Source organism: Rhincodon typus, chromosome 21 (genome assembly GCF_021869965.1).
Source record: "Rhincodon typus isolate 14 chromosome 21, sRhiTyp1.1, whole genome shotgun sequence".
Taxonomy (NCBI): domain Eukaryota; kingdom Metazoa; phylum Chordata; class Chondrichthyes; order Orectolobiformes; family Rhincodontidae; genus Rhincodon; species Rhincodon typus.
Window position 1 is genome coordinate 42,876,242 of NC_063352.1, and position 13,172 is coordinate 42,889,413.

The 13,172-nt window shown below is 42.5% G+C and overlaps 1 protein-coding gene across 1 annotated transcript in view; it reads left to right on the forward strand.

The window, feature by feature from the left end:
- LOC109913006 overlaps window positions 1-13,172 on the forward strand; it is a 194,196-nt gene that overhangs the window by 144,987 nt on the left and 36,037 nt on the right. Inside the window, exons 89-94 of the mRNA XM_048609619.1 lie at window positions 1,149-1,357; window positions 2,305-2,408; window positions 4,045-4,163; window positions 6,509-6,667; window positions 10,678-10,880; window positions 12,592-12,680. Of these exons, the coding sequence (XP_048465576.1) occupies window positions 1,149-1,357; window positions 2,305-2,408; window positions 4,045-4,163; window positions 6,509-6,667; window positions 10,678-10,880; window positions 12,592-12,680 (883 nt within the window). The remainder of the gene's footprint in view (window positions 1-1,148; window positions 1,358-2,304; window positions 2,409-4,044; window positions 4,164-6,508; window positions 6,668-10,677; window positions 10,881-12,591; window positions 12,681-13,172) is intronic.

Sequence of the window (13,172 nt, forward strand, 5' to 3'; positions counted from 1 at the left end):
TGTTCATGTACTCTTGTTGTTAGTTTCCTTCCTGTTTGTCCGATGTAGTGTTTACAACAGGACAAACAGGAAGGAAACTAACAACAAGGGTACATGAACACCAACTGGCTACAAAAAGACATGACCAATACTCACTCATCTCAATCCACATGGACAAGGAGAACCACCACTTCGACTGGGACAACACCAAGATCCTGGGACAAGCTAGGCAGAGACAGGCACGAGAATTCCTAGAAGCACGGCAGTCCACGAAGCAAGCTATTAATAAACACATTGAACTCGACCCCATATACATTCCACTACGGAGGAAACCCGGAAGTGAGGCAATCCATCGCAACGGACCCCAGAGTTTAAAAACCAGGCGGGAAAACACACCGACGCTTCATCAGAGGCTGCACTGAGGATGTTACCAAGTACGGTAACGAAACGTCTGCGGAACAACAAACCAGCTCGGCGAGCCAACCAACCTCAACATTTAATTCATCTTTTATTGATACCATTGAAATATGAATACTCTATTTTTCATCTCTGTACAGATGCTGCTGAGTTTCTCCAAGTCTAACTTATGCCCAATCTTTCAACCATGCCCCCTTCCCCTTACCCTACCCACCAGCAACATGCACTTCTGGAAAGCATGTGTGTTGAGGAGTAAAGGGAATGGGAAACTATTTAGGCTTCATAATACGACCATTGGACAGATGGATGGCTTTCTCCAAATAATGAAAGAGATCATGTGAAAATGCATCCTGCTTTATTGATGCACATTCATGTAATTACAACAGGAGAAATTTAGAAATCACGGACCGTCTTTCAGAAGTAAAGATGAATTGTTGTCCTCCCCTTTAGAAAGCTTGATGGAAGATAGTGACATCACATTGAATCCTCAACCTTTTCCGCTGTACTAAAGGCATTATACCAAATATTGCAAGAGAGGAATAAAAGTCTTTATCATGATACGTAAAATCAATGTGAAACCTATTGCAAAAAATTGTTCTTTTTAAATTGTATAGCATAATTTATTAAATGCATAGTAATCTGTATGGATTTAAATGTGTCTTAAATCTATTATTAGATGTTAATGTTGAGATGTTAAGTAATTTCCAGAGAATATTTAGGATGATTTTTCACCTGATTTCATTTTATTTCAGATGGGTATTTTAGCTATTCAGAACGAAACAGTGAGGGATTTGATGCTAACAAGGATCTTGCAACTGCTGAGACCCCACTTTCCACAATTTAAAACCACAGATTATGCAGACTGGTTCCAGACTAACTTGCTGCTTCTGCTGCCCAGCATTAAAGCTGATGACCTTGCTCTCATACCTACCAGCATTTCCTGTGAATCAAACCAAGCGATGTGAGTACAGAATCAATTTTGTTTTCTGCTTTCATGGGATCTGAGCCTCACAAGGCTAGCAGTTTATTACCCACTTCTACTTGAGAAGGTGGTGATGAGTCACTTTCTTGAATAGCTGAAATCCATGGGTGGTAGGTGGGGAGGGAGTTTCAGGATTTTGACTCAGCAACCATGAAGTAACACTGAATTAGCTTAGGCTTGTGGCTTGGAGGGGAACATGCAGATAATGGAGTTTTCATGCATCTACTGCCCTTGTCCTTCTCTTTGGTACCACATAGGTTTGGATGGTGCTATTAAAGTAGGCTTTACTAGTTGCTGCCATGAATCTTGTAGACAGTACACACTGCTGTGGCTCAGTGAAGAGAGTGAATATTGAATGTGATGGAAGGCACGCTGTAAGAGGAGGCTTCTTGGTCTTGGATGGTGTCACACTTCTTTAGAATTTTTGGAGCTGACCTTATCCAGGCAAATGGAGAGGAGTCCGGACATGTGCCTTGTAGATGGTGGACAAGCTTTGCAGTCAGAAGTTGAGGATACAATATTTATAGAGAGCTCGACTTCGCAAGAAGAAGTTTGGATCATTCATTCCCCACAATTTGTTTGCATATTTATTTGCCTAGATGCCTTGTCACTGTTACAGTAATTAATAGTTGCTACCAGTTCCACCATATATATGCATTCACAGGAACAATTCCAAAAATGCCTTCATCTTTATTTCTAATACGCAATGTTGTAAATACAGACATTTCAACCATTGCAGTGAAGGAATATTTCCAATGTTGAACAAGTTGTTCAGGCACAGTTATATAAATTCACTATAAATAATAAAGAGAAAATCTTTCTCGTCCGCTTCTGGCAAATTTAAAAGAGTCTGCAGCTTATTACTTTGTTGGTTTTCATGCAAAAATACAGCATTGAACATTCACCCTTTATTTTAATTCATATAGAGTTAAAGGACTGGACAAAGTTTTCACAAAGTTAACAACGTCTCAGATCACTAATGTCTACAAACTGATATCGAAATACCTCTTAAAGCAGCTCAATTCAACAGGTAATGTGCCAGAAACAAATTACAGTAACCGATAAATTGCAGTGTGCAGTTATCATCTCATGAACCCTGTAAAATGTGTTCCCTTCAATTATCCAACAAATTCTCTTTTGAAAGCCATGCTTAGATCTCTCTTGAATTTGAGCATCTTTGCCCAATCTCCTTTCAGCTCCGCTCTGAGGAGAACAACTGTAGCTTCTTCAGTCAGTCAACATAACTGAAGTTTCTCATCCCTGGACCCATTGCAAGAAGTATTTCCTGCACCATCTCCAAAACCTTCACATATTTCCCAACGTTTAGTGCATAGAATTGAACGCAATGTTCCAGTCGTGACAGAACTAGTTTCCTTTACCTCCAATGAATATGGGAAGGAAGCACCTTGGATTGTATTTTATAGGCCCAAAGGTGGTGGGTGATTGGGAGGACACATAATCCGTAAAATTCTCTGGGCGCTGTGCGTGCCATCTACCTGTACACCCTGCCACAAATTTACCAGTAGCAGGGAGCTTTAAGGAGGTCTGCCCAACTGTGAGCCAATTGAGATCATCAAGTATCTAGTTAATGGCCACTTAAACATAGAAACACAGAAAATACGGGCAGGAGTAGGCCATTCGGCACTTCAAGCCTGCACTGCCATTCATGGTTGATCACCTAACTCAGTCCCCTGTTCTCACTTTCTTCCCATATCTCTTGATCCCTTTAGCCCAAAGAACTGTATCTAACTCCTTATTGAAAACATTCAATGTTTTGGCCTCAACTGCTTTCTGTGGCAGAGAAGTCTACAGCCTCACCTCACTCTCTGGATAAGAAATTTCTCCTTCTCACAGTCCTAAGTCACCTACCCCATATGCTTAGACTGCGACCCATGGTTCTGGACTCCCTGGTCATCAGGAACAGCCTTCCATCACTTATCCTGTCCAGTCCTGTTAGAATTGTATAGATTTTTATGAGATCCCCTTGTTTATTCTTCTGAACTCCAGCAAACATAGTCCTAAGCAATCCAGCCGCTCTTCATGCATCAGTCCTGCCATCCCTGGAATCCTGTTATCCCATGGCCTTATCCTTCTGCCAGTGATTGAACCAGCAATTGGAGAAGTCCATGCTAATGTCCATTCCAGCAGCTTTCAGGTCAGATCTGGTGGCGTGCAGCATTGGGGTCGTATTGGATGCCTGGTCTGTCAACCCTGGCTCCTTGCCAGGGCCTACCAGACTGGCGCCAGTCTACTTACCTCTGGACTCAGCTGCAGAGCTGCATACCCACCTGCCCAACTCATTGCAGCCCCCTACTGGCAGTAGCTATTACACCCAGTGATGCTGCAAGTGCTGAAGAGCTGCCAAGGTCAGATCGGCCAGCAGCTCTCTGAGCCGGGACGTCCTCTTTGCTGAGGAATTGAAGCTCTGCCTCGTCCTGTTTTAAAGGCCAAAGAACTGACAATCACCAGCGGGGCTCACCTCCAGATTTTAGACATCTGTACACGTGCCCACCTTCCACCACACGAAACCCAGGGTCCTTGTTACGGATAGCAAAGGGAAATTGCAGCATTGATTCGTTTGTCTCCTGCGTTGCAGTCTACACTACACTGCACAGTTATGAAGAGTTTCTGAGATATGGAAATGTTGGTCCTGTTTCCTTTTGTAGGTTTTGCGTGCACTGTGAATATCACCGGGAGCAGAGATTGGCTTCTCAAGAACTTTGGCAGATTCCGTTCACAAGCTGATTACAGCAAGCTAATATCACTGAACAGTGACTTTAAGGGAGTAAGTTATTCATGTCATGTGGAAATACAGACTATTTTTTAATTTGCCTTTGTTACGTGGAACTATCTGTAAGAAATTAGCCAAAAATCCAAGAGCTGAAAATATTTCTTCAAAAGAGAAAGAGTACTGAGATAAACTAAGAAAGATTTGAGATATCTAGCAAATGTCTAAAAAGATGTCTTGTTCTGAATAATAACGTAAAAGCAATGACTGCAGAAGCTGAAAATTTAAAAATTAAATGATAACAGAAGATACTGGAAATTCAGCAGCAAATGTGGAGAGACCGACAAGTTAGCATTTCAAATCCAGTATGACACAGACAGGACAAGGAAAAATGTTTCTGAATAAGTAGTATGAGGAGCTAAGCATCGAATTAAAAAAAGACCCAGCCCTGAGCAAATTGGTATAGGGTGAATATGATTAGAGAAATCAATGGTGTGGCTGAAAGACTGGTCATAGAATCCCTACAGTGTGGAAGCAGGCCATTCAGTCCACACCAACCCCCCAAAGAGCATCCCACCCCCTTACCCTATTCCTGTAACCCTGTACTTACCATGGCTAACCCACCTAGCCTGTGCACCCCTAGACACTATGGGCAATGTCTAAGGCTAATCCAGCTAACCTGCACATCTTTGGACTATGGGAGGAAACCAGAGCACCTGGAGGAAACCCACACAGACACAGGGAGAATGTGCAAACCCCACACAGACAGTCACCCGAGGGTAGAATTGAACCCAGGTCCCTGGCGCTGTGAGGTAGCAGTGCTAACCACTGAGCCACCATGCCTGCCCTAGTTTTTAAGGCTAGCTTTTAATTCCAGACTTTGATTCAAATTTCACCTTCTGCCATTCAAACCCATGACCCCAGAGCATTAGACAGGTCTCTGGATCACTAATTCACTGACAATGCCACTAAGTTTACAAGTCTACCTCCGAAAAAGATGTAGGAATTGTCTTCTCTCAAAGTATGGTAAGTCTTTGGAACTGTCTCCCTCAGAAGGATGTGCAGGCACAGTCTTTGAATCATTTTAAGACAGTGGTGGAGAGATCTAAAAATTCTTGATAAGCATGGGGTTTGAAGCATTATCAAGGGGGTAGACAGCAATATGGAGCACTTAGATCAGCCATGATCTTTACTGAATTAGTGGAGTGGGTTACAGGTGGAGTGTGACTTTCACCTACACTTAATTCATTTGTTTGTATGCTCCTGCAGAGTGTCATGCTTAACTTGAAAGGTGAACTCTATTCCTGTTTCCAGAATTGCTCCCAAACCTGCTGAGTTCTTCCAGCATGTAGTTTTTTAATTTAATTTCTGAACAGTGATAATCTCTTTGCAACAGTGAGCATCTAAAAGCAGAAGTTCTTCCAGGAGAGTTGAAATTAATCATACAGATGCTTACAAACGTAAATCACAACATGGGTTTCTGGCAGTACATTAAGAATTTAGAAACAGAAATAACTGGTAGCAGAGCACACCCTGTCAGAGTTCCCTCAGGCAGCCCTTTTTACATTGCACACATTGAAGTCAATGAGAAGAAAAAGAGAACATTGTAGGAGAAGCCACTAAATTGTAGTGAGCCTCTCAAAGTACAGTTTTAAATCCCAAGGTCAGTAGTTTGCTTGTTGCAGCCAGCCAAAGGGATATGTTGTTTGATAAGATCTGCCCACCTTTGGGACCTAGCATCATATCAGTACTGTAGCGCAACACCATCATGTCCCCTGAAGACAGATGTAGAGAATTTATGTCTGAGTGTGATGTATCTTCAGAAAGTGGTGCAAAAATAAGAGTGTTGGAATAATTTTCATAGAATTCCTACAATGTGGAAGCAGGCCATTTGGCCCATCAAGTCCACACTGACTGTCTGAAGAGCATCTCACCCAGACTCACCCCCTTCTCCTCTATCCCTGCATTACCCATGGGTAATCCACATAGCCTGGACACTATGGGCAATTTACCATGGCCAATCCACCTAATCTGCACATCTTTGGACAGTGAGAGGAAACCAGAGCACCCAAAGGAAACACACACAGACATGGGGAGAATGTGCAAACTCTACGCAGACAGTTGCCTGAGTAAGGAATCAAACACAGGTCCCTGGCACTCTGAGGCAGCAGTGCTAACTACTGGGCCACCGTGCTTTTAAGATAGAAGTCGATAGATCCTTGATAAGCACTTTCTCATACAGTATACAAATGTTTGTTTTTGTTTCACACTGGTATTTCTTGCAAATTGTCCTGATGAGTGCAAGATGAGTAGTTTTGACAAACTGTTTCTTTTATCAGCAGGACTCAAGTTCTGAACTATCAAATGACCAGAATCCTTTTTTTCACTTTCTTTTCATTCAGCTTGATGTTGTGGACTTACTGACTGTAAGACAGCTTGCCCAATTATCTGCTAGCAATGGAACATTGAAGGACTCACAGGATGTGAAGAAGGTCATGAATATCATTACAGATGTTACCATTACACAATTCATGGACATTTTCAGCTTTGAGGCAAAGCAGGTAGGAAATGCAAAGAGCTAATAGTGCAACGGGGAACAAAATACAATAATAGATGGATGGTAAGTCTATTATAGTATGTAAGCAAATGTAATCCTGAATTTTAAGGGTTGTTTTTAATCACCTGAGGTGTGAGCATCACTAGTGAACTAAGCATTTATTGTCTATCTTCTATTGCCCGTGATGCCTTCTTAAACCACTGTAGCCCATATAGTGTAGGCCCAACCACAGTGCTGCCAGAAAGGGGGTTCCAAGCTATTTGACCCAGCAACTGAGAAGGAACAGTAATAAAGTTCAAAATCAAGATAGAGTATAGTTGCAGATGGTGGTGTTCCCAGGTACCTGCTGCCTTGCCTTCTAGTTATTGGAGGTTATGAGTTTTGAAGGTGCTGTCAAAGGATACTTGGAGAATTATTATAATGTATGTGGTAAGCAAAGTATTGGTGTTGAACAGAGTGAATGTTGCATGCAATGCCGTGGTGTTTGCCATTCGGGCTGGTTGCTTTGTCCTGGATAGTGTTGAGCCCCTGAAGTGTTGTTGGAGCTGCACTCATCAGATATTGGAAGGCATTTCATCACGTTTTTGACTTGTGCGTGGATTCTGAGGACTTGAGATTTAACCCTCACTGTATAATTACCAACCTCTAACCTGGTCTCCTTTTCTGAGGAAGGATGCTCTTGCTCTCAAGGGAGTGCAACAAAGGTTTACCAGGCTGGCTCAGATGAATGGGGGGGTGGGGGATGTCATAGAGACTTATAAAATTCTAACAAGACTAGACAGGGTCGATGCAGGGAGGATGTTACTGATGGTGGGTGTGTCCAGAACCAAGGGTCACAGTATGAAGATTTGGGGTAGATGATTTAGAATGGAGATGAGCAGACATTTCTTCACCCAAAGAGTGGTGAGCCTCTGGAATTCATTACCACAGGAAGTAGTTGATGCCAAAACATTGAATGTATCCAAGACATGACTAGATATAGCACTTGGGCCAAATGGGATCAAACGTAATGGGGAGTAAGCAGGATTAGCCATGGACGATCAGCCATAATTGTGAAGAATGGCAGACCAGGTTCAAAGGGCCGAATGGCCTCCTCCTGCTCCTATCTTCTATGTCTTTATGGTCCTATAGCTACAGTATTGCTATGGATAATCCTGTTAGGTTTCTGATCAGGAGCAAGCGCAAGATATTTAATGTTGGGAGAGTTAAGGGTGGTGGTGCCATTGAATATTATGGGAAGATGATTACATTATCGCTGGCTGGAAATGATGCAACATAACTTTGTGTAGCATGAATATTACTGACCACGTTTATCTGCCCAAACCTGGATACTCCAGACCAGGAAGATGTCCTCAGATGGTAGTGAGCGGTACATCGCAGGGTAGATTGTAAGAGGTAGTATGTGCCTTTTTGTTTCTGGTACCTAGGTCAGTGTTAGGTGATCCATCTAGTTTTATTCCTTCTTGCAACGAATTAACTTATTAGGTGATTTTAAGAGTCAGTCCTATGGCTGTAGGTCTGGAATCAGACGAGGTATCGATGACAAACCTCTTTCCCTGAACAAGACGAGCGAACTAAACGGGTTTTCACTGCATTCTGGTGATTTCAATATCATTGTTAATGATACGTGTTTCTTCCTGAAGGGAGTTCTAGATTGTTAGAGTTTGAACTTGTGGCAAGGATCTGAACTGACCCCAGCAGGCAGTTGTTGGAAGGGTGGGGTGGGGGGGTGGTGTCGGGGAGTGGGGGGAAAGTGGGGGGAGGGGGAGAGAAGTAAAATTGCGTGGCGCCAGGTTGGATCAGCTTCCAACACGCCTCCACCAACTGTAGGGAGGCTGTTCACCCTCCGTATACAGATGGGTGATTTACATATTTACAAAGGTATTATGACGGGCCATTTTACAATAACATTAGCTTTTTGCCAGAAGAAGAAGTCACCAGTGAAATGGAGGTGGTCTCCCAGTGGCAAATGGAAAGCCTCCCAGGCCGAAAGAGGAGTTTGGGGGGTGGGAGGGGGTGCAGAGAAAGTATTACCCCTGACCTTCCCATTATAGTTTGCCCTTCAACAGTTGACCCAGTGACAGAGTCAGGAGAACGCATGCTGTCTTTCGTTGGACGGTGGACTAATTTAAGAGGGCTTCTGTGGTAAAAGTGCTGAGCAGGTCCCACTGCCAGCAGGTGGGCCCAGGACCTGCTTTTTATCTCCCAGTGTCTGGGTCCCGTGCCCCTTGGAAAATCCATATCTCTGGAGCATCAGTTCCGGCCTCTGGTCCTAGTCCTGTGACATTGTCACCGTGCTGCTGTTCCCATCAACCGACCAAACATGCTGCACAGTGCTACATCTAATGGAGTGCTGTACACATCATCAAACCCTTGTTATTATAAACAGCACAACACCTCAATGAATTAAAGGGAGAAACCTATTGGCTCTGTCTGGAACAAACCAGACCCACTCAAAATATATTAAGAAAGTAGCCTAGACCCTACCTTTTTCTTGTTTAAAAGGTGAATGTCAGGTGCTGTGCTCCAGATGCAATTCGAACAGTCAACTTACTTGATGTTAAGCAAAACACAATGTAATCAAATGCTGTATAGGTAGCTCTGCTATGACATGTGTTTCATTAACACGAATTGGCTATAATGTGATTGATGAATAGTGCAGTCTGTATAACGTGAACTTTCTGCTGTACAGGTATAGCACTTTCTATAGCGATTTCCCTGTAACGTGATTTTCTATAGCGCGAGGTCACACAAGAATGCAACTATTGCATCATGGGAGAACTACCTGTAGTTAAAATACAACGAAAGAATATCTTAACTCTATCAAAAACTTAGCAGAATAATACATACAGTAACTGTTACTAATTAATTGTTCCAACCCATAAACACACCCTTGGTAAAAGGCAAATTCAGAAAACTGATTTTTGTCTCACATGCAATCCAGCAGCCCAGGGAGAGAAGCCACAGCTTTTGGCTGTAATCGAGAGAGGAAAAAATAGCTTCCACTTCTTCAAGACTCCAACAGCAACTGCACATCCCTGGTTCTGAGGGTGGGAGTTTGACCACACCCTTTCAGGCTGCTTCTATTGTTCAGCTTTTTAAAAAAGCCCAAGACTTCACAAAAACCAAAAGAACTGCGGATGCTGTAAATTAGGAACAAAAACAAAGTTGCTGGAAAAGCTCAGCAGGTCTGGCGGCATCTGTGAAGGAAAAAAAAAGAGTTAATGTCTCGGGTCCGGTAAGGGTCACCCAACCGGAAACGTTAACTCTGTTTTTGCCTTCACAGGTGCTGCCAGACCTGCTGAGCTTTTCCAGCAACTTTGATTTTGTTCCAAAACTTCACAAGTTGTTTGCCTTCTCATAGACTGCTCAGTTCCTGTCCGTCAATCTAAATGGAATCAGGGCAAAACACACTTCTTAAAGTCACAGCATTGGCACAAAATAATCTCTTGTTTAATGCTTCATTACATGAAGCCAGATAGAAGAGTTCAAATTGCCAATCTCCTCATCCTGTTTAAATAAAGCTCAAATATATTGACTCAGAGTCCATTGTCAGAGATCAAAAGAACAAAGCACTTTATTGGTCTCAGATAACAAGGTGTAGCGCTGGATGAACACAGCAGGCCAAGCAGCATCAGGGGAGCAGGAAAGCTGACGTTTCGGGCCTAGATCTGAAGAAGGGCCTAGGCCCGAAACGTCAGCCTTCCTGCTCCTCTGATGCTGCTTGGCCTGCTGTGTTCATCCAGCTCTACACCTCGTTATCTCAGATTTTCCAGCATCTGCAGTTCCTACTATCTCTGATACTACTTTATTAGTCTCAATTGGCTTCCAATCCGGCTTATGTGAACAAGTTAAAACACCAGTTGCTAAAAGAAGAGCTGCTTAGTAATTAGTCACACTTAGGTTCACAATTTAGGAACTTCTTTGTGAAGAGTGCGTATGTGTGAATTTGACCATTGGAAGTTTAATCTGATAGAACTTTGTGCAGCTTATTCTGTTTCTTCACTTTTTCAGAACAGTGTAACCTTGGACCCAGAAGTGAGATCAGCCTTACTGAGTGAAGTTCTGACCCGTGCTGAGCCAATTATTTCCAGTTCAAATGAAACAGAACTCGAGACCTGGCTTGGAACTAGGCTTCAGTTGCTGATACCGGCACTGAACAGAAATTTGGTCGATTTAATTCTGACGAATACAAGTTGCCGTGGAGCTCAAATCATGTGCGTTCTGAATATTGGATTTTAAATTATTGTTCTACTGCTTTTATACATTTAAAACATTGCCAATTAGTTAATGATTTTGTTCTACATTATGTCATAAAGTAATTCAACCATATTATAGCTTTTAAAAGTATCTAAATATTGCTTTTCATCTGATTTTGGTCAGTGCTCCAAAGATTGTTACACCTCTTGCATGCAGCTGTTATTCTTAATATTAAACAAAATAATGACTGAGTTCCTTGGAGCTCAAAAGGAATAGCAATTTGAAGTTACGACTCAATAATTCCCTTCATGGCGAGCTGAGCACAGTGTTATGGATAGCATCCAAGTGGACAACAAGCACCACCCAATCAGAAGTTTAGAGAACTGGCGTAGAGACAGGCCAGCTCTGTTCAGTGCACAGTTATAGAGCACAGACGCAGAAGCCTTGCAGTGGTAAGTTCCCACCCATCGAAATGAAGGCACAAAAAGGCAATCCATTATAATGTTAGTGACAGAATGATCGGAAAGACTGTATTTTTATTAGCATTCAAATGCAACTTAAATGCAGGCTCAGACTTAAATTCCGCCTTTCACAACCACACGACATCCCAAAGTACTTTACAACCAATTGAGTAATGTTGAAGTGCAGTCACTGTCATGTGGCAGGAAATGTGGTAGCCAGTTTGCCCACAACAAGATGCCACAAGCAGCATTATTGATTGAGCAATCAATATTAACCGGGCTACTTTCGGTGCCTCCACCGCTCTTTTTCACTATAATGCCAGGCGGTTTTTAATATCCACCTTAAAAAATAAAAGGGCCTTAGTTTAATATCACATTCAAGAAATGGAAGCTCCCAATAGATTGATAGAGTTGTAGAGTTGTACAGCACAGAAACACACCCTTCGGTACAACTCGCCCATGCCAACCAGATATCCTAAATTAATCTAGTCCCATTTGCGAGCACTTGGGTCATATCCCTCTAACCTTTTCCTAATCATATTCCCATCCAGATGCCAAATAAATGTTGTAATTGTACCAGTCTCCACCACCTCCTCAGGCAGCTCATTTCATACACGCACTACCCTCTGTATGAAAATGTTGCCCCTGAGGTCTGTTTTAAATCTTTCCCCTCTCACCTTAAACCTATGCCACCCAGTTTTGGGCTCCCCAACAGCACTCGCTCTGTAATGTACTAGAATATCAGCGTGAATTTTTGTGTCCAAGTCCAAGGAGTGGGATTTGAATCCTCAACCTTCTGACTGAAGAGATGAGAATGTTATTCTCTGACCTGTTTTGTTGAATGGAGTCCAAGCAGAGAATATTGGGATGTAGCTGTCTGAAGTCTCGACTGACCATCTTGGCTAAAGTCAGCAAGGAACATAATGACCAAGCGGCCTTAAAAGATGAGGGAAAATGTGAATTAAAGTCTTTTTCTTTAAAATAATTGCAAAAACTTTTCAACTTTATGCGTTGGATGGGGTCTTCCTCTCACCGAATTGAGGAGTGTGGCGTGCATGGTCATCTCACCATCGTTTTGCATGTTGGGAAATGATACTATTAACCTGCGACTGGAAATGTTGGTTTAGTTAGCTGGCAGAGTGGGAGATAATTGTGACTTGGCTGAATAGACCTTATTGATTCAGCCTTGCACAATCAGTATCTCCTCCAGGCTGAAGGGGTCTGATCAATAAAAAGCCTAATAATCATATTTTTAATTTTTTTTTAGAATACGCACCCTGAATGCACGGATCTCTGAATTTACGACTGACGTTCAGCAGCAACTGTACAACGGCATCAGAACCTATCTGCGCAAAGGTATTTGGCTACGGTTTTATCCTGTATAGTCAGTTTTTAAGGTTGGAATGCCAGTGCATGTGGACTTTTATAACACATGCCTTTCCACAATTACCTTCCCTATAAATGCAGCAGCTGCGTGGATTCTTATAACAATGTGACTTGGGTAGGAGCTAGAAGTTGCAACATATTCTGGCACTGAACCATCTAAAAATCCTTTCTGTGCTCACTCTTCCCTTAAAAATGGAAGGGACAGTGCAGAAAACCTTCCTGGTGATGCTCAATTCTTGATCTATACACTAACCTTGTAGTTTAATTCTCCAACGTCTTAAATTTGCTAAGCACATCACACCTTATTTGGTTATTCCCCATTCTGTGTTAAGATTACTTCCCACAGCTGTGTACACTTATCAACACTTGGAGCTCCATGAACTCCAGAAGTTGCAATCTCCAAACCCAAAGAAGGTGGAATCGCCAAGCATTCTGAGGAAAATTCAATGATGTTATGTTTCA